Raw genomic sequence first — 19,624 nt, forward strand, 5'->3', positions numbered from 1 at the left:
ATGTTGATCATGAAAGCTTGCTGTTGTTGCTCCTCCTCTGTAGAGTCAGGACCAGTTATGTGGGGTGCCGTTGAGAGTAGCCATGAATGGTTGTACCGGGTGGGGTGGGATGGAGTGGGAGGGTTGATACCAGCCTGAGCTAGCCAGGTTCTTTGATCAGGGCATTGGATGCAAAATGTAAAATGCTCTCTCCTTTTCTTCTATCAGCTGTTCAGAGGAGCCTCATTACAACTCCTGCTGAAGCTCCTAATCTTCCTCCCTTCTCTTCTGCCCCTACCCCCTACCCTCATTGGCCTGAAGACATTGTACCCGGGGTTTGCCTTACTCCCCTGGTGCTATGTGTATGGTAAACCTGGTACTATGGCCGCATCTGGGACTGGCCAGACAACTGCTGCTGGTTCTCCCTATTCCAAGAAGGATTTAAAGGGGAATTGTACTGCAGGCAGTGCACCAGAGCAGCATCAGGAGCTTGGGGACTAAGGCTCGTCTGGCATTATTACAGACCCACACAGCTGACCGCAATGACTGCAGCTGCTCCTCTGAACTGTTGGCAGCAGCCAAGCGGCAGCATGAAGTGAGAGATCACTCCCGAGCTCAAGATGAACTCTACCTTGGATGGTAATCAGAGCAGCCACCCTTTTTGCCTCTTGACATTTGGCAATTTGGAAACTGTCGATTTTTGCCTTTTGGAAGTATTGATTATTGTCTTTCTCACTGTATTGATTATTTCTGGCAACATCATTGTGATTTTTGTATTTCACTGTGCACCTTTGTTGAACCATCATACTACAAGTTATTTTATTCAGACTATGGCATATGCTGACCTGTTGGTTGGGGTCAGCTGCCTGGTCCCTTCTTTATCACTCCTCCACTACCCCCTTCCAGTGGAGGAGTCTTTGACTTGCCAGGTATTCGGTTTTGTAGTATCTGTTCTGAAGAGTGTCTCCATGGCCTCTCTGGCCTGTATCAGCATCGATAGATATATTGCCATCACTAAACCTTTAACCTATAATACCCTGGTTACGCCTTGGAGACTACGTGTTTGTATTTTCCTGATTTGGCTATATTCCACCCTGGTCTTCCTGCCTTCCTTTTTCCACTGGGGCAAACCTGGATATCATGGAGATGTGTTTCAGTGGTGTGCAGAGTCCTGGCACACCGACCCCTACTTCACCCTCTTCATCGTGGTGATGTTGTATGCCCCGGCAGCCCTTATTGTGTGCTTCACCTATTTCAACATCTTCCGCATCTGCCAACAGCACACAAAGGAGATCAGCGAAAGGCAAGCCCGCTTCAGCAGCCAGAGTGGGGAGACTGGGGAGGTACAGACCTGTCCCGATAAGCGCTATGCCATGGTCCTGTTCCGAATTACTAGTGTATTTTACATCCTCTGGTTGCCATACATCATCTACTTCTTATTGGAGAGCTCCACTGGCCACAGCAACCGCTTCGCCTCCTTCTTGACCACCTGGCTTGCTATTAGTAACAGTTTCTGCAACTGTGTCATTTATAGTCTCTCCAACAGTGTCTTCCAAAGGGGACTAAAGCGCCTCTCAGGGGCCATGTGTACTTCTTGTGCAAGTCAGACCATAGCTAAGGACCCTTACACAGTTAGGAGCAAAGACCCCCTTAATGGATGTCATATCTAAAGTGGTTCAGACACTGAGTCACTGTGGGGTGTGTGTGTGTGTGTGTGTGTGTGTGTGTTTCCTTTTTATCTCTGTATTCCTAGTTCACTAGGAAATCTGGGACAAAATAATTAGACTCTAAGCAATAGCAAACAAATGATCCGTCGAAAATACCTTCTAAGTTTGCAGAAATTATTTTCTAAAAAGTGTTTTGGCATCAGGAGAATCAGGACTGTGAAGATAAATTGCTCGTGGTTCCAGTTTTTGTAATGTCATGGAAAGGACTACATTTTTAAGATTTAAAATAAATAAAGCCATATCTAACACCTCTCTTCAGCGGGCATGACTGAACCTGGGTGTGAAAAGCGTCAGCATTTTTAAAAAGTCGTTTTCTTGTCGCTTTTCTGGGTTCTTTCCAGCTGTTTGGGCTGCATATGCAATTGAATTATTTTAATGGGGAATATTAAAAACCCGTGATGAATTAACAGGATATAAAATTTTTCTTTATATATGCCAAAGTAAAACTGTGCTGCAAGTTTCAGCACTGTCATTTAGAAAGCCAAATGTTTTACGTTTTATGTCTTATTCTCATGAGAGAATTCTCAGTACAGTGAATAATGTGAACACCTAAACACTAATTTTAAAATTTTGCAGTGCACCATAAATGAAGCAAAAGTGCAGTCAAATCATATAATTTTTATGAAAAGTTGAGCTGCTCCCTGTGCCATGCTTCATGGAGATCTAAAGAACTGTGTGCATAGAAAGTGATTGTGTGGTAGTGTTTTTGCCCATGCCTTTGTGTATGTGTGTATTGACAATATTTGAATTTAGATTACTCTTTACAGCAAAGTGTGTTTTAATAAGCTGAAAAACAAATGATAGGTTAATTGCTGCCATTCTTTTGATAATGGTGGAAACATATAAAAGTAAATCTTTAGTCTTCTCTTTTTTTTATCCAGAGACTTTTGAAATATAAGACTATCTGGGAGAAAGGTGTCCTAAGCAACTGAATGAGAAAATATACTGTATATTTAACTAATACATTTATAAAATAGAAGGTGATTGAGATGTTATCTTTGTGGTTAAATGGCATCAACAAAGTAGCATCTAATTGTTTTTAAAAGCAATCTTTTTTAGTGTTAAGGAATGCACATTTGAATGAGAGAAGGAGAATGAGAAAGAGAAGCGCAATAAAGGACTTCTTTATTGCGCTTCTCTTTCTGGAAAAGAAATCCTTTGATATAACAGTTCTTTACTTAGTCTTTCTTTTTTTTAAGTCAAAGTACTAGCAAAATCTGTAGGATGTTATTACTGTTACTCTGTAGAATTATCGATAGTGCTGTGTATTTGCATGTACTAGTGATGTTTTCTTCAAGTGATTATCTTTAGAACAAGAAGTTTATTTTTCTAAAAGGAGAGAAGGATTTCCCAGCAGCTCCAAGCATGAGAGTATTTCCTCTGCTTTTCAACTGGTTTTAATGTTTTGGAAGTCTTCAGGAGGACTTATGTGATCTCTCTGCCTTTGGCTAGATGTTATAATCTTAATACAACAATGGTATTCAGTGAGATGGAAGAAACCCAAGGGAAATGGGTTAAAGTGAAGTTTTGAATCCAAGAAAGGACATGGATATTTATAAAACAGGGAGATAGGCTTTGGGTTTTTTGTCATATATTAGAAAACCTACTGCCTCCTTTTAAAATAAAGGGCAGCATTCTTATGATTTTAGGTTTTAGATATCAGTTTGATTTTAACCTCAAATGTGTGTTCTACTTCCAACTGCTTAATTGTAAGTGAATCAGTATTACATAAACATTGAAATTTCAGATTCTGAATTCTTCCCAAAAACTTGCTTACTCTTTATATTTACTATTAGAAAATTTGATTCCAAGCTGTTTCAATATTTAGAACTCATTGAAATTGCAAGTTATTTTAACAATGAGTGGCTCTGTTAAATTGCCATTTGAATTGGAAAACCTTTTCCCTTGGATTCTGAAAAATGGTTCTGTACATTTCTCCTTTATTTACATGGCACAGATCTAAAAAAACCAAAATTCCCTTTTCATATATGTTGGGGAATGTAACCTGTTCAGATTTGCAGTTTGCTTGTGAGTTTTTAGTTTAGCAAAGATTAGAATCTTAAAGATTATTTTTTGTAGAAAACTGATGTTAAATCAGTGGATTTTTAGGTTTGGGGGTTCTGAGCCCTTTTAATTTTTTCCTGCAGTGGAGTTCCATCTTGTGAGAAAAGAGAAAACTCTTTGGGAAAGATCTTATGGAAATTTTATGGAAAGGAGAAAATATCTGTTTGATTCTCTGGAAGTGGGCTAATCAAGCTGATCTTTTAATGACTCAAAAGATAACTCTTTTAATAAGAGCTTTTGTTAACAGATTTTTATTTTTTTGTCCTAGTACCAAATTTAGATGTTATTAGAAATATTTTTTTCACATTAAAATCTCTGTCAATGTCTCAACCTAAAACTAAAGTAGAAACTAAGTACGTATAATAATTTTAAAGAAAAATTCCCCCACTCCCCCAGCTGATACTTGTTTAATATCAGATGTCTTTCTAGTTTATATTGTCTTCATTGGACTATAGAAAGTCTGCGTTTTCTTCCACTTATCAGTTCTTTTCTCACATTCATTGTCTTTACTGTTTTTTAATTTTTATTTTCTTATGTTTGTGCATGTTGGGGGAGAGGGGATGAGCCTGAATATAATCATTCAATCATCGGTGGCTAGGAGCATATTCTATGTGATACATCTGGACAGTTTGTATTTAAATAACCTTTTCATCCTGGCATGTTTAGTGCAACATTTGATGACGTTTGGTTTAAATACCAATCTGGCTAGTTCAGAATGAAAAAATATATATATTTTTAGATTCAGTTACCTTGGGCTTTGGCAAGACAGTGCATTTAACTATATATGGTATATGACTGATATCAGAGGAAGCATAAGCTTTTGGTGATTGTGTTGAAATTATTTCATAGTAAATGTTCAAATAAGACAATACTAATTATTATATTTATAAATTAGTTGTACGTTTTTATACAGTGATTTCAGAGAAGATGTGTTTTTTTTCCTCTTAGAACAGAAAAGCAGTTACAAAAGGACAAGTGGTCTACTTTAATGAAAGAACTGTCTTACACCAGAAAGGATATTTAAATTGTTCATGGATCTACCGACTCCCAAATTCCATTTTGGAAAGGGTTTTCTTTAAGCGTTATTGCTTGATGAATTTCTTTTTGAGCCTTTTTAAGGGCTTTTCCTTTTTACTTGAATAATGGTCTCAGTATCTTAAGGATTGGGAAAACTTGAATTTTTGTACTATAAATGCATTGTCCACTCTTTGAACTTGAAATTAAAGCAACAGGGTTACAAGTTCCCAGATGGTAGAGTGGTTTCTGGGAGTGTTTCCTCAGCCTTTCAGGTTTGATTCAAAAATCTGCACAGTGGCTTTGTAGGAAATGTTTTAATTTTGCTTTGTGTTTTTGTATCATAGAAGACTTGTGAAATAAATTATTGGCAAACCAGAATTTATTGTTATATGAGCAGATTATGGGAAGATTAAGGATGGGAGAATTGTGGCATTTATGATTTTTTAAAGTCTTCACAAATCGTTCTCTGTGTTTTTGTATAATTTTTCCATTTCAGGTTGAAGGAAACCTAATATTTTATATTAAATGTACATATTATTAACATATTTTGCACATCTTGGCATTATTCTAGACATTTTCTTATAGCTGCAAATGAGTCATTAGGCTTTTCTTCAAAATTTGGGTGACGAGGGCGCCATGATATGATTAAAATGAACTTTGAACTGAGAATAAAAAAATCTAGGTTTCTGTTTCAAATTAACTAGTTTTGTAAGGGCGAATCACTTCTCTAAGCACTTAATTTCTTCTATAAAAGGAGATAATCTCATCCCTCATAGGGTTACTTTGACAATTGAATTAGATATGGGTGTAAAAATACTTTGTAATACATGAAGTGCTTTGCAATAAAAACAAGTACTATTATTTGTATCTACCATGGTTTCACATCTAAGGAAGCCCTACATAATGATTTGGTGTCCCCCCCACATTAAGGTCTTAGAAGCTCAGTGTGGGGTTAGCAATTCCATGCTTTTTAGCAATCCCAAATTTGGGAAGAGAGGCATGATAAACCCTCACCTTTCTAAAATGACAGTAGCATTAAATTCAACATAGAACAGTTTTCATTTACTTCCTTTACTTGTCTGTAAAGTCTCTAAAGGCAGGAATAGTGTAGTGTCTCTTCATATCTTTATCCCTAAAATCTAACATGGGACCTGGCTCAGAGCAGGAGTTCTGGTCAACTTTACGGAATTAATGAATGATTCTTTCTTATTTTTTATTTAATTATTATTTATTATTATTTATTCTTTCTTATTTCTTATTTACATCTAGTCACTATTATTATTACTTCTGGTGATTATAGAACAGTGATGTTCAAAAGGTGGGCCAGAGCCTATAAGCAGTCTTCTCTTTGCTCAAGGCTATTCTTGACTCTAAATGATAAAAGGTATCTTTGTAGTACCAGGAGACTAGTGTGGGAATGTGCGGTTCTTTGTATGCCAGGTAACTTTACTCCTGGAAACCCGGTAGCCTGGGCCAAGGGAACTTCAGGCAGTGCTGTCAGACTGTCAGTTTCTCCCAGCCTGGATAAGGAATATGTATTTGGATCACATCACCTTCTTGACTCTGAATCCAGATAAGGTAGCCCGTAAAAATCAGTCACAGGAAAGAGGAGGTATAGCCTAGCTTGGTGACTAATTCTGCGGTTTTGCTTTGTCGTTCAGTCTTAACCACTTTTCTAGTTTTGTCTTCTTTTCTTAACATGCTATCAGTCATGTATTCAGAGGGATGTGCTTTAGATGATACTGCTTGGAAGGTGTGGATAATTCTATTACACAATAACAGTGGCTTTAGGGAAAGTTTAAGAAACAGTCAAGAAGCCCTTATGCAGCAATCTCTACTATATCCCAGTCATTGCAGCTAACTGGCAGGGTTATAAAGAAGGATCACATGATTCCTTTCTTGTAGAAAAGTCTGCAAATTTTAAATAATCAGTTTTCTTGTCCCTCTGTGCTCCCAAAATGCTCTCAGCCAGCCTTAAGTCTTCTAAGCAGGAGATAAGAGGAGTCCAGTCTGGGGACTGATATCTGAGGGCTCCCAAACCGTCATAATGCCTGCCCAATTCACTTTAAGTTGATGCCTGTTAGTCAACAAATCCCACTATGCATACAGAGCTTTCAATTAGCGTGTTTACTCCTCTTTTACAGTTAGCCAAAAATCACTGGTCTTTTGAGAAAGGCATCTCACATAATACATAGGCCCAAAACAAACAAAAATCAGAGGACATAGAAACCGTGCAAGTCACAAAACTTTTAAAAGTAAATCCAGTATATTTTCCAAAATATATTTTCAGAGAAGCTTTTGCACCCATTAAAAGAGAATAGGATGCCATAAAAAAAAATGAACAGAAAGAGAATAAGAAAGAGTTCTTGAGATTTAAAGTATAATCAGATATATTTTTTTTTATAATCAGATATTTTTTAAATCAGAAAAGTTGGAAGATAAAATTGAAGTAGGCCAGGGCGCCTGGGTGGCTCAGTCGTTAAGCGTCTGCCTTCGGCTCAGGTCATGATCCCAGGGTCCTGGGATTGAGTCCCACATTGGGCTCCCTGCTCCACGGGAAGCCTGCTTCTCCCTCTCCCACTCCCGCTGCTTGTGTTCCTGCTCTCACTATCTCTGTCTCTGTCAAATAAATAAATAAAATCTTAAAAAAAAAAATTGAAGTAGGCCAGATAGTGAAACAAAAGACGGTAACGTGGGTAACAACAAGACAGAGACTCAATAAAGGAGGCCCAATATCTGGCTAACATGATTTTCAGAAACAGAATAGAGGGGGAAAATGAGGAAATTCTCAGAGAAATATCGGAAGAAAAATTTCCAGAACTGAAGGATATGAGTTTCCATAATGAAAAGGACCAGGTTGGTGTATTAAAAAGATTTTATGATGGCAAATCATAAAATTTCAGAACACTGGGGATAAAGGAAAATCTTAAAGGCTTCTTGGTCTGGAGTAGGGATGGGAGAGTGGGAACATACTAAGTACAGAGATCTGAATAGCACTGGACTTTCTGCCACATTGAAGCAAGGAGATAACAGGGAATAACTTCAAATTTTGAAGAAGTGATTTTTAACCTAGAATTTTATGCCCAAACTTTCATTCAAGTGTGAGAGTAAAATAAACCCATTTTGAGATATGCAGGGTCTCAAAAATATTTACCTGCCTTACATCCTTTCTCAGTGAGTTACTGAAGGATATGCTTCCCCAGAATGATGGTTGAAATCAAAAAAGTGGAAGATCAAGAACCCAGGAAGTGGGGACTCCCAACACAGGACAGAGGGGAAGAGAATTCCCTTGGTGATGGAGAAGAAAAGCCATGGGATATCAGCTGTGCAGCAGACCTAGAATGCAACTCGTCCAAATTGGAGCAGAAGGAAGGAGGGCACTAGGAAGTATGTCTCTAGGAAAAAATAACTGAGAGGAATTTACAGTTTTTATTTTATTTTTTATTTATTGAGAGAGAGAGAGGTGTATTTGGAGAGGGGGAGAGAGAGAATCCTAAACTGGTTCCATGCCCAGTGCAGAGCCTAGTGAGGGGCTTGATCTCAACTCTGAGATCATGACCTGAGCTGAAATCAAGAGTCAGACGCTTAGCTGACTGAACTGCCCAGACACCCCAGGAATTTACAATTCTGTCAGATTTGTTGGGGAAGAATTGGTGATAGATATACACAGAATACTGAGGAGAAAAATGGAGCAATTAGTAACTGCAGACAAAATGGAAAATTAATGAAAAAAGGAAGTCTTGTTATGATACACTCTGTGATTCATTTATGAACAATATTGATTTAACTAACAATTGTAGCAAAATTACATTGAGAGTCCAGGGAACGGAAGTAAGTGTGTGTGGCAGGTGGGTGAGGTTGGTGACTATAACAGAAGTACAGTATCATCTCCCATACTAGAGAGTCTGAAAAAAAAAAAAACCCACAACCCCCCCCCCCCCAGAAAATAGCAATTTAAGTGTTATATTTAGAAATAGGAAGAAGAAAAACAGCCAAAAAAAGAAGGAAAGAAAGAAATGGTTGCCTCTGGGGAGCAGGGAGCAGAGTGGGAGGAGTGAGGGGTCTAGGGTCTGCTATTTTTCTTTGTAAGCTTTGTACTGTGACCTTTCCAACAAGGTAGGTGTATTATTTTTATAAAAAGCATAAACCACGTTTAGGAAAAGGCAAATAAATTTCAGCAGAAGCAGAGGGAGACCAGAAAGCATGGGTTTAGAACATACTACTAAAGTAGAAAATGAGAACCTAATAGCACTCTGTTATCTTTGGTCCTATATGGAGCAACTTCCTATTCATCATCTCCTCTCATCCTCCTAGGAAGACAGCCAAAAGGGATATTTTCCCTCTTTTACAATTGTGGAAGCCTGGTTTGGGGACTGGAAGACCTTTTTGATTCCAGTTTGCTACATCATGATGCTGCATAGGTATCTGTTTGGGTCTTTTTAGGTTTTTTAATTTTGTTTTTTACCAAGGGAAGACAGCAGACCAGAAAGCATCTTCTTTGACATCCTGGGAAGGATATCATGAAAACAAACAAGCGTGTGTGTGTGTGTGTGTGTGTGTGTGTGTGTGTGTGTGTGTGTGTGTGAGAGAGAGAGAGAGAGAGACACGAGTATATGTATAATGGTGTACAGGTATCTATAGTACAAGACCTGGCAATTTGCCATGATGAGTGGAATGCAAAGTACCATGCGGTATTCATAGGTAAGGAGATGTGTGTTAGGTGAATTTCCTTAGAAGGCAGTATATGGGAAAAGTTCTGGGCTAGGTTCTGGGAAAGGTAAGATCTCTATAGTGTTATCTCTGCCCACCCCTTAAATAAGATTGCCGTAAGTATCCAGCTGGGCCAGAGTTTGAGGAACCCAAAAGATCTATAGACAAAAGACTAATAAAGTGACCTATAATTATCAAGGCAATATATGACACAAGAGTGCCCTTTACAGAGTAAAAGCACATGTTTATGTTAAATTACCATGATTGAAATCACTTAATGAAAGATTTATTAGTTTGTTACAAAATGATTGTATTGGCTTTGAGCAAAATACAAAAGTAAGAGTCTTTTCAAAGTGAAACTTTAAATTCTATGTCTATCAGCTTTTAATAAATACTTGTTGAATTAGTAAGATAATATTTTGGGGAGAAAGCAGAAGGTACAGCATTAAACAGCATGATTTATTTCTGAATTTTCTTCCAGAAAGACTGGGGAAATCCCCACTGCCAAAACCATTTATTTATAGCTAGACCAAAAAAAAAAAAATTAAGGCCATTTGTGGGTCTCTGTCTTCATTGGCCCCTGGGGAGCAGAATCTGACTCAAAAGGCTTTTTCATTTTTAAAAATTCTTTTTCTTCATGACATGATATTTGTAGTAATTGAAACCCTTCCTACTTAGATTATGTTAGCATCATGAATCGTTAACATCATTGTACTGAAGATGTGTGTTGTAGCCTACAGAGCACTGGAAATGAAGTTAAAACAGAATTTAGGTACTAGTTCTGGCAATTTATTAGGTAATCTGAATCTGTCTGAACTTCAGAAGGATACTCATATTTGAGTAATGATGATGCCAACATTAAAGGAGTTGGTTTAAGATTAGATACATGTTACATTAATGTAAAGCTCTTTACGTTATGACTGTGATTACTTTGTACTCTTGGATCACTTTTCTCCTAAGATAAAGAGGAAAGTAGTGAAAAGAGCATGGATTTTGGAATCTCTGGCCCTTGGTTCTCTACTCTGTAAAATGGGCTTATGCCCCTTCATTAGAATTATTGTGAAATTCAGATACTGTACATTTTAATTATGTAGAATTGTGCATGGTGGCATCAAAGAAACTCAGTAAAAGATTGCTGCTATTATTTCTTTGTCATACAGAGGTCAGAATCTCCCAGTAACCTCCAGGGCCTGCCACCAATTGGCATATACTCAGAGGAAACTCTTGGGTGAATGTGGAGTGGCCCACCCTTCTTGCAGGGCTCATAAACCCCTCAAGTATTGCCATAATGATTTGCTCCATCAATCCATTGATGTTTTATGTATCTTGTCCTGCTTTTATAGTATGTTCTGCAGAAGGATTACTCCTATACAATTCTTAGACATTAAGGTACATATATTTAGATGTACTTCACCAAGGAACAAGTCATTGAGGCTTAGAGTAAGAGCTTTAATAGGTTAGAGGTAGAAAGGAAATTTGGGACTGCAGTGGTGAAGAGGTATCCCTTTCATTGAAATTCAAAAATGAGTTGTATTAGGAAAAAATAAAGTCATGGCAAGGGGAGTTTTAAGCTTCAAAGCTCTGAATAAAGAGGGCTCATTTATACACTTAAGAAATAGACCAAGTAATATGTAGTGATTAAAAGTATGTGCTTGAGATGCAAACAGACTTGGGTTTGAATTCTAGCCCTGCCACTTAATAGCTGTGACCTACTACGACAAGGTACATAATCCCTCTTAGTCTCTGTTGCCTAATAGCACTATTTTATGCAAGTATTAGGATTAAACGAGCGAATGCATGTGAAGCTCTTGACCCATAGTAAGCATTCAGTACATGTTAACAGGTGCTGCTGTCTTCCTTGTGTGCATAGAGCAGCATGGATGAGCCAGAGGCTTCAAGTTGAGGTGTAATGCAGAGTAAGGTCAGAAGGATAAATTGAGACTACCTAGTTTGGAATAAATGGCTAAGGGATTTGCTTTTAATTAGGAATTGGAGATGCACTTAAGATTTTTGAGTAGGTAAATAACATAATATAGAATCCTAAAGTGACAGGGCTAGAAGACCCCTTAGAGGTTGCAGTCTAGACCCTTCCTTCACAGATGGGGAAAGGGAGACCCAAAGGGTGACTTAATTAGTTGCAGAACTGGGACTCAAATCCAGCCAGGTCTTATACCTCCCTTAGACTCAATCATACCACCAAAATAAGTCCAAAGGATTGTTCAACATTTGTCAAGTGCTTAGAAAATGGGTGTTGCTAGCAGGGTTGGGGAAAAAGGAAACTATTCAGATTTTGATGTGTTATTAAATAAAAATAGTCTTTCCATTGGTACTTTCAACCAAACCAATTAAGATTTGAAAAATCTTAGTTAGAAAGTTCCGTTGATCACTGGCAGCCACCTCAGAAAAGCTTGTTAGGGCAAGTGAAAATATATGACATGGGTGGTTCTAGAAAGCTTTTATGGCTAATTACAGTATTTGTACTGCTGGTGAGATTAGAGGGTGAAGTTTTTCCTTAAATAAAATTGAAGATCACTGCTTGTCCAGTATCTTTTAAAAATGCTGTTTCCCAAGAACTTTAAATAGAAAAACATTTAAAAAATTTAATTCCAGGAGGGCTCTTAATACCTATGTAGAAAGGCATTACTACAAAGGTACTAATAGAGTTTGGTTGGTATTATACCTTTGTGCTGATAAGTTTTAAGTTTTTAGGTTAATAGAAAAATATCTAAATAGTTACAGCTTTATACATTAATGATGAAATAAGATAGCTTTTAAATATTTGTTTCTTGATAATTGTTTCTTAAGATTAGTTCTTTAGGGAAATACTAAAATCTCAAACTTGTTTTTATATATTGGGGCTCAAGGAAACATTATTTTTACCTGAAAGCTATATAAAAATATATAACTAAAATAGATGTCGAAACCCAGAACATATAGTCTGTGAATATGTATCTGAATGCAAACCTCTTATAGAATTCTAAATGCAGGGGCGCCTGGGTGGCTCAGTCAGTTAAGCGACTGCCTTTGGCTCAGGTCATGATCCCAGGGTCCTGGGATCAAGTCCCACATTGGGCTCCCTGCTCTGCGGGGAGCCTGCTTCTCCTTCTCCCCCTCCCCCTGCTGGTGTTCCCTCTCTCGCTGTGTCTCTCTCTGTCAAATAAATAAATAAAATCTTAAAAAAAAAAAAGAATTCTAAATGCAGTTCAGCAGTTCACAAATGGAGATGTTTGTGATTAATATCATTCAAACACAGATTCTCATTTAATTGTGTTAACTGTTGTAAGAGCTAGGAACTCTATAATAGAGTTGTAAAGTCATTTTAATATATCTAGCCATTTTGTAGTTGCTGTATATTTCTGCTAAACTTAGTTCTCTAGCTTAAGAGTTATTTTCAGAAGAAACTAACTTTAAAACTGAGTATTTGTTAAGCATTATGAAATATGAATATTTTCTTAGAAATCATAATTTGATTATTTGATTATATAAAAATATAGCATGAGGAATGTATCTTGATCATGTGTGTGTGGTGTATTATGAATGGGTGATTTTGAGAAGATTTGGTTCTGGGCATATAATGCTTTATAAAATAAGGAAATAATGTAAGTCAAACAATAGAGTATTAAGCTGTACTAAGAAGGCATTTGATACATGGTCTTACTCAGTAATATAATTGAAATAAGTATTTGGAAATTATCAGAGTTATCAGAAACATGTATTTGAAATATGACTTTGTATATAATAGTTTTGTGACTTCAAATTTAGCTGACTCATAGATTACCTCCCCTACCAGCTTTTTAATCAAAATGACACTTTTTGTGTTCACTTTTGTCAGGTAACAGTTCATGAGTATTTCCTGCTTCTTGGGCCTCTCCATGATGGATTACTATGAAGAAGAAGAAACAATAACAAAGCAGGAAAAGGTTGACAGTGCAGTTAGCATTTATGCCTTATCTATACATGATTTGGGACCGTTTTGCCAAACATTGAATTATTTTCCTGTGGGAAACTTGAGCCCTAAAAGGAAATGAACATAGCTAAAAGACTGCATATCACATGGGACTTAGGTTTATTTTTAGAATGGCACTATAATGCCATATTTGGATTGAAATAATGTGGTAGCAGTACATTATTTTATTAAAAAGGTATCTTTTCTGAAGAAGTCATCTAATTTTCTGTCACATTGTATCCCATAGAGTTAACGTAAGAAGTATGTAACTATTTAGCTGACAAGTGCTAAAGTATGTATTAAAGTTAGAGGCACTTACTTGTCTGGCAGACATTACTGGAGCCTGCTTTCTGAGTCTGCTCTGTATAATATTCTCTGGCAGTTCATTGTCATAGTACATAGTTGTCTTTTTGTTGTGCATGTTTAGAGTAAGTTGTTTTCTTTATTGGATGGGAAAAAGAGAGTAAAGGAAACTAGTAGCATTGGGCATTAGTATAGTTATCTGATTGTCTAGAAATGGAAGAGCACTTTCCTAAATGAGACAAAAATAGAGAAACCCAAATGGGTTTTGCTTCTGAGAAATGATTTTTTTTTTTTTTTTAAAGATGATTAGCAAAGGTATTTCATACTGAGCTCTACGGTGTTCTGGTTAGCATTATTCATAGGTAAAAAAACAAAAACACTTATTGCATCATTTATATTATGTGTCAGTTTTTCCTGCTACCTGAATTATCTTCTTTAAAATTTCATTTGGTTGAGATAAATTATGATGTTGGTAATATACAGTGGTTCTCTGAATTATGTCCTAAATTGCAGATCCCCCACAGGGCACTAGGTATTAAACAGGAAAACCTGCCAAATACACATTTTGTCCGTTGGCCTCTCTCCCAAAGTTGGAAATATGCCAACGTCATAAATCTCAAGTCTGATGGGAAAGAACCACCACTGATGTACAAGGTCTTATGATTAAGATACATGTTGGAATCCACCTAGCAATAAGGGAAAATGCCTTTTCTTTGAATAACTTCTAGAAGGGCCACATGTTGAGGTTTTCTTCACTTGTTTTTATGTTTAAGAGCATTATATATTTCTCTGTCTACTTGTTGTTAGGGCCTTAATTACTCCTGTTTTAAACCAACTGAACAGTCTTTATCCAAGGAAGCACTTCCATATGAGTCAAAAGAAAAAGCATATTTTCCCAAAGTCTGTGTCATGTTGGTTTTAGTTACAAGAGCTAGAAAACAAAAGCTTTTTTTTCATATGTTAAGAACTAAAAATGCCACTCACTGCTGATAAGGGAGTTTGCTCACTTTTACTGTATGTTTATCTGGGTTAAGAATGTGAGTTAAAAAGCCAAAACAGTTGGGTTCCAGGCCCAGCTCCTCCCCTTTCTACCCAGATGATTTAACTTCTTCCCCCCTTTGTCAGAGGGTTAAGATAGATAGATCTGTCTATATGATCTGTCTATATATAAGGCAGTTAAAACAATGGCAGCAGATCCATCTTAGCTCTTGTTATTGTTGGTTAATTATTTTTAAGTCTGTAAAAGCAAATTTGTCGGTAGGAAATAAGTAGCCCTGAACCTTAAGTATATCATATATCCCCTTGAGAATTCATTTATTTAGCAAATACTTACTGAATGTCTACCATTTGTCAGACACTCTTCTAGGAGCTGTAGATGGCATGTGAACAAAACAAATCTCTGCACTCGTGAAGCGCGTCACATTCTAGTGAGTCTTGAAATTCCTGAACATTTTCTTAGAAAAATACACGCAAAGTATTGCACACAGTGTCAGAGAATTTATGGTAACCTGTGAGTCTGTTTATTGAATCTTCGAACACATCTCAGAAATCTCCAAAATTTCAGAAATCTCTAAGAATATCCCGCATACCTTCTTTTTATTTTGTCAGAATTCCTGTGTGAAGCATTCCTTAAGGAGGGGTACAGTATTTGATTTTTAAAGACAGAGCTGTTGTTCAAGAGACAAAATAATTGTTACTGTTTTCCTTAATCACCTTTTTGGGCTCTATCAAATTAGAAATGCTTAGATTTAACATGATCAACTGAAATAAAATTTACAGATTTTGCAGATTTTTGTAGGACCATCTTGGTCTTGTCCAAACACAGGAACATCTGTTTTCATTAGCATAAAAGTCTTCTTTATTTTTTCACTTAAGCAATTCTGCTGTTTCCAAAACATACAAAATTAAATTACAAATGATGAGAGTTATATGTAATTAAGAGAGAATGATTATACCTCAAGGATGTGTTTAGTCCTCATTTATTCACTTATAAACATTTAGCACCCCTTCAATTTCTGTTTTCTTCTTTTGGGTTTTTATCCTAGGGGATTTTAAAAATTAAGTCTTTAAAATCATTTCTTACAAGCTATAGCTGACTTTTTAAGAGCAAAATATAACCCTTTTTTTTTTTTTTTAATTTCTGTGAAACATTGAAAAGATAGAATGTGGTGTAATAGATTTGAGTGGGGTTTTGGTGGTTTCTGTTTTATTCTGTTTTCTTAAGTGTTACATGATGGCTTTTAACAAATCATTTACTTTTTTTTTTAAGATTTTATTTATTTATTTGACAGAAAGAGACACAGCGAGAGAGGGAACGCAAGCAGGGAGAGTGGGAGAGGGAGAAGCAGGCTTCCCACTGAGCAGGGAGCCCGATGCGGGGCTCGATCCCAGGATCCTGGGATCATGACCCAAGCCGAAGGCAGACGCTTAACGACTGAGCCACCCAGGCGCCCCTAACAAGTCATTTATTAACATTACAGACTAATCCCAAGATCTGTTTTTTTCTTTAGGCAACAAGCTACTTTGGAAATAATAATCTTCCCTGTGTTGGTTATTTCTCATGGCAGCCTTCCACTGCATTTTCTTTGGGTACTTTCTTTTTCTTCCTGCCATTCTTAGCTTTCTATTTTTCAACTTGAGTTTACAAAGGGTGTGTATTCAAAGGGTTTCCGCCAGTTCCCAGTACCTTGTTAATCCTGAGAAGTTACCCAGTGGGCCAATTCTCACAGTAAGGTATAAAAATAGTCATCCAGAAAAATTACAGAATGTGGTACCACTGTGATTTGAACTAATGGATGACTTTCAAAACTTAGATGGAGAGAAGAAAAAAGCATATAAGTATTATCATTTCCATAGATTTTTCGCTGCAGAAACTTTTTTTAGAAGAACCTTAAAAATTAAGTAACAAAGCCTCACCATTGCTTTATATCATATACACTGAAAGGGCGTAAGAGTTGGGGCCAAGAGAGAAATCATCTATAAATCTGTCACATGAACAGAGCCTACTTTTGATTACTATTGAGCTGAAACCCACAGCATTCATTTCACCAGTTTTATTCCACATATTCTGTTCAGCATTTTATTGAGTGCATAGTAAGTACTGGTATGTGAAGTTGGGTGGCTTAACCTTGCTAAGCCCAAACTTCCATTTTGTGTAAGGAGATAATGCAGTTTTTTTCTTCTAATAAGCTATATTCAAGAGTGGTTTTAGATTTACAGAAATTGTGAAAATAGTATAGGGTGTTCCCATATACCCTGCATTCTTTCCCCTATTATTAACATCTTACATTAGTAGCCAATATTGATGTATTAATATTAACCAAAATCTATACTTTAGTTTTTTTTAAAGATTTTATTTATTTAAGAGAAAGAGCACAAGCAGGGGGAGTAGGAGAGGGAGAGGGAGAGCAGGCTTCCCGCAGAGAAGGGAGCCCGATGCGGGGCTCAATCCCAGGACCCTGGGATCATGACCTGAGCCGAAGGCAGACGCTTAACCGACTGAGCCACACAGGTGCCCCTATACTTTATTTAGTTTTGCTTAATTTTTACCTAATGTCCTTTCTCTGTAGTGGATCCCATCCAGGATACTATATTACATTTTGGCCTCATGTCTCCTTAGGCTCCTCTTGACTGTAACAATGCTTTATACTTTAACTTGTTTTTGATGACTTGGATCATATTTGGGAATATTGGTCAGGTATTTTATAGAATGCCCCTCAGCTGGAATTTATGTTTTTCTCATGAGATTATGAGTTTTGGGGATGAACACATAGGTAAAGCACCATTTTCATCATCTCTTATCAAGGGTAGGGACTATCAATGTGACTCACCACTGTTGATTTTGACCTTGATCATCTGGCTGAGGGCATATTTGTCATATTTCTTCACTGTTAAGTCACTGTTTTTTCCCCTTTCCATACTTTGCTCTTCCAAAGGAAGTCCCTCTGTGCTGCCCATACCAGGAATGGGCTTCCTCCAAGAGGGCAGCATGAAAGTTACTGGGAATTCTTCTGCATAGGGTATTTGTCTCATTCCCCCCCCCCATTTATTTATTTAGTCATTTAATTATATAAGTATAGACTCCTGGATTTTTATTTTATACTTAGGTTATAATCCCAGTACTACTTCATTTATTTTGTTTAAATTGTTCCAGCTTTGGCCATTGGGAACTCTTTCATTTGGGTCCTCTTTCCCTTTGGCATACTCCTGTTGTTACGGGTTTGTTTTCTTCATAGTCAGGATACAGGGGAAGCACTTCCTTACTCTCTGGCACTTCTAGATAGTCCAGGTTCATCTTGTATATTTCCTGCCCCAGTCTTAGAAACAACTATTTCTGTAAGGAGTCCTGGTTCCTTTTGTTGGTAACTGGTATTAGAAACCAAGATCCTGGCACTAGGTGTGCTCACTGCTACTGGATTTCATTGCTTCTAGGCCCTCTCATCGACTGACAGAGCAAGGAAATATCTGTGCAATAATGCCTTTTGATCAGTCACCATGTGGGTTCAGCAAACAGTGCATTGGAATTAGTATGGGATGGTAAACCTTCTATGTAGTTCTTTGCAACTTTAGATACAATTATTAGTCATACATAGACTAGAAGGAGGGTAAGACAAGTACATAAAAGACTATTCCAAAACAGCAGGGTAATTGCTGTAAGGGTGTTACTAATATGCTGTGTACACTGATTGGTACACTTTTCTGGAAGACAAATTGGCAGTATAATTCACAGTCCAAAAGACAAGGGTTAAGTTGGATCTTGGAGGAATGATGTAATTGTGGGAACTGTCTTTCCCTTAGGAATCATGGCTCTACTTTACAGCCTTGTTTATAGCAGAAGAAGTAGAACAGCCTGAATATTCCAAAGTCAAAAATTTAGCATAGTAAATTATGGTATAGCCATGTTACAGGTAACTGTGCATTAAAAATGGTAGGGTAGATAATTGTCAAGTGATATGAAAAGATGCTCACAACATTTTGCAGTTAGTAAAATTAATTTTCAAAACAGTATGAACTTTTATAAAAATAATTACATAAAAAGTTAAGCATATACCCACCAGACATTAGCTATAGTTATTTCTGAGTTGTGAAATTATCTTTCTTTTTTCTTATTTCCTCCCAGTATTATCGTAAGAAGGAAGCAAAAAAAAAGTTTTATTAAAATAAAACAAAAAGGTTTTGTTACTATATGAAGAAAACAAAAAGCTAGATTTTTTTCTTTTAAAATGCAGTAAGGTGGGTCACCTCAATGGCTCAGTTGGTTGAGCATCCAACTCTTAATTTCAGCTCAGATCGTGATCTCAGGGTCATGAGATGAAGCCCCACATTGGGCTCTGTGCTGGGTGTGGAGCCTGTTTAAGATTCTCTCTTTCCCTTTGCCCCTCCTTATCTTTTTCCCACCCACCACCACCACCCTCCCCCACCCCCATTCACACTCGCGTGATAAATAATAAAAAGCAGTAAAGCGTATCGTTAATTTTGGGTTATGTTTGGACAACAGTGAGTAGTCCCATTTGGCAGGAGTATGGAAGGGGCAATAGAAGAGATTTAGGTGTTAGTATGAGGTGTTAATTCTCAGTATTTGTTTAGTGAATAAATTTTAAAAGTGCTCAGATTTTAGAGTACAATTTTTTTTTTTAAGATTTTATTTATTTATTTGATAGAGAGACAGCAAGAGAGGGAACACAAGGGGAGTGTGAGAGGGAGAAGCAGGCTTCCTGCGGAGCAGGGAGCCTGATGTGGGGCTCCATCCCAGGACCCTGGGGTCATGACCTGAGCCGAAGGCAGACGCTTAACGACTGAGCCACCCAGGCGCCCCTAGAGTACAATTTTTAATGAAGTTATTTCCAACAATGTACATGTGTATTCCATTATATGATTA

At 37.1% G+C, this 19,624-nt stretch overlaps 2 protein-coding genes across 16 annotated transcripts in view; both read left to right on the top strand.

Moving 5' to 3' along the window:
* The window catches only part of RABGAP1 (RAB GTPase activating protein 1), a 158,905-nt gene that overhangs the window by 92,475 nt on the left and 46,806 nt on the right, over positions 1-19,624 (top strand). The window contains exon 1 of one of the 15 annotated variants that reach the window (XM_045883104.3): positions 481-618. The exons of the other annotated variants lie outside the window; for them this stretch is intronic. Coding sequence (XP_045739060.1) covers positions 616-618 — 3 coding nt within the window. The 5' untranslated portion in view covers positions 481-615. Of the gene's footprint in view, positions 1-480; positions 619-19,624 lie in introns of those variants that run through there. 15 annotated transcript variants of the gene reach the window in all.
* Positions 600-14,562, top strand: GPR21 (G protein-coupled receptor 21). Its single transcript, XM_045883113.3, has one exon. The coding sequence runs from the start codon at positions 600-602 to the stop codon at positions 1,647-1,649; it is 1,050 nt and encodes a 349-aa protein (XP_045739069.1). The 3' UTR covers positions 1,650-14,562.

Source organism: Mirounga angustirostris, unplaced genomic scaffold (genome assembly GCF_029215605.1).
Source record: "Mirounga angustirostris isolate CCGP_5_RB_7025 unplaced genomic scaffold, mMirAng1.0.hap1 SCAF_15, whole genome shotgun sequence".
NCBI classification, from domain to species: Eukaryota; Metazoa; Chordata; class Mammalia; order Carnivora; family Phocidae; genus Mirounga; species Mirounga angustirostris.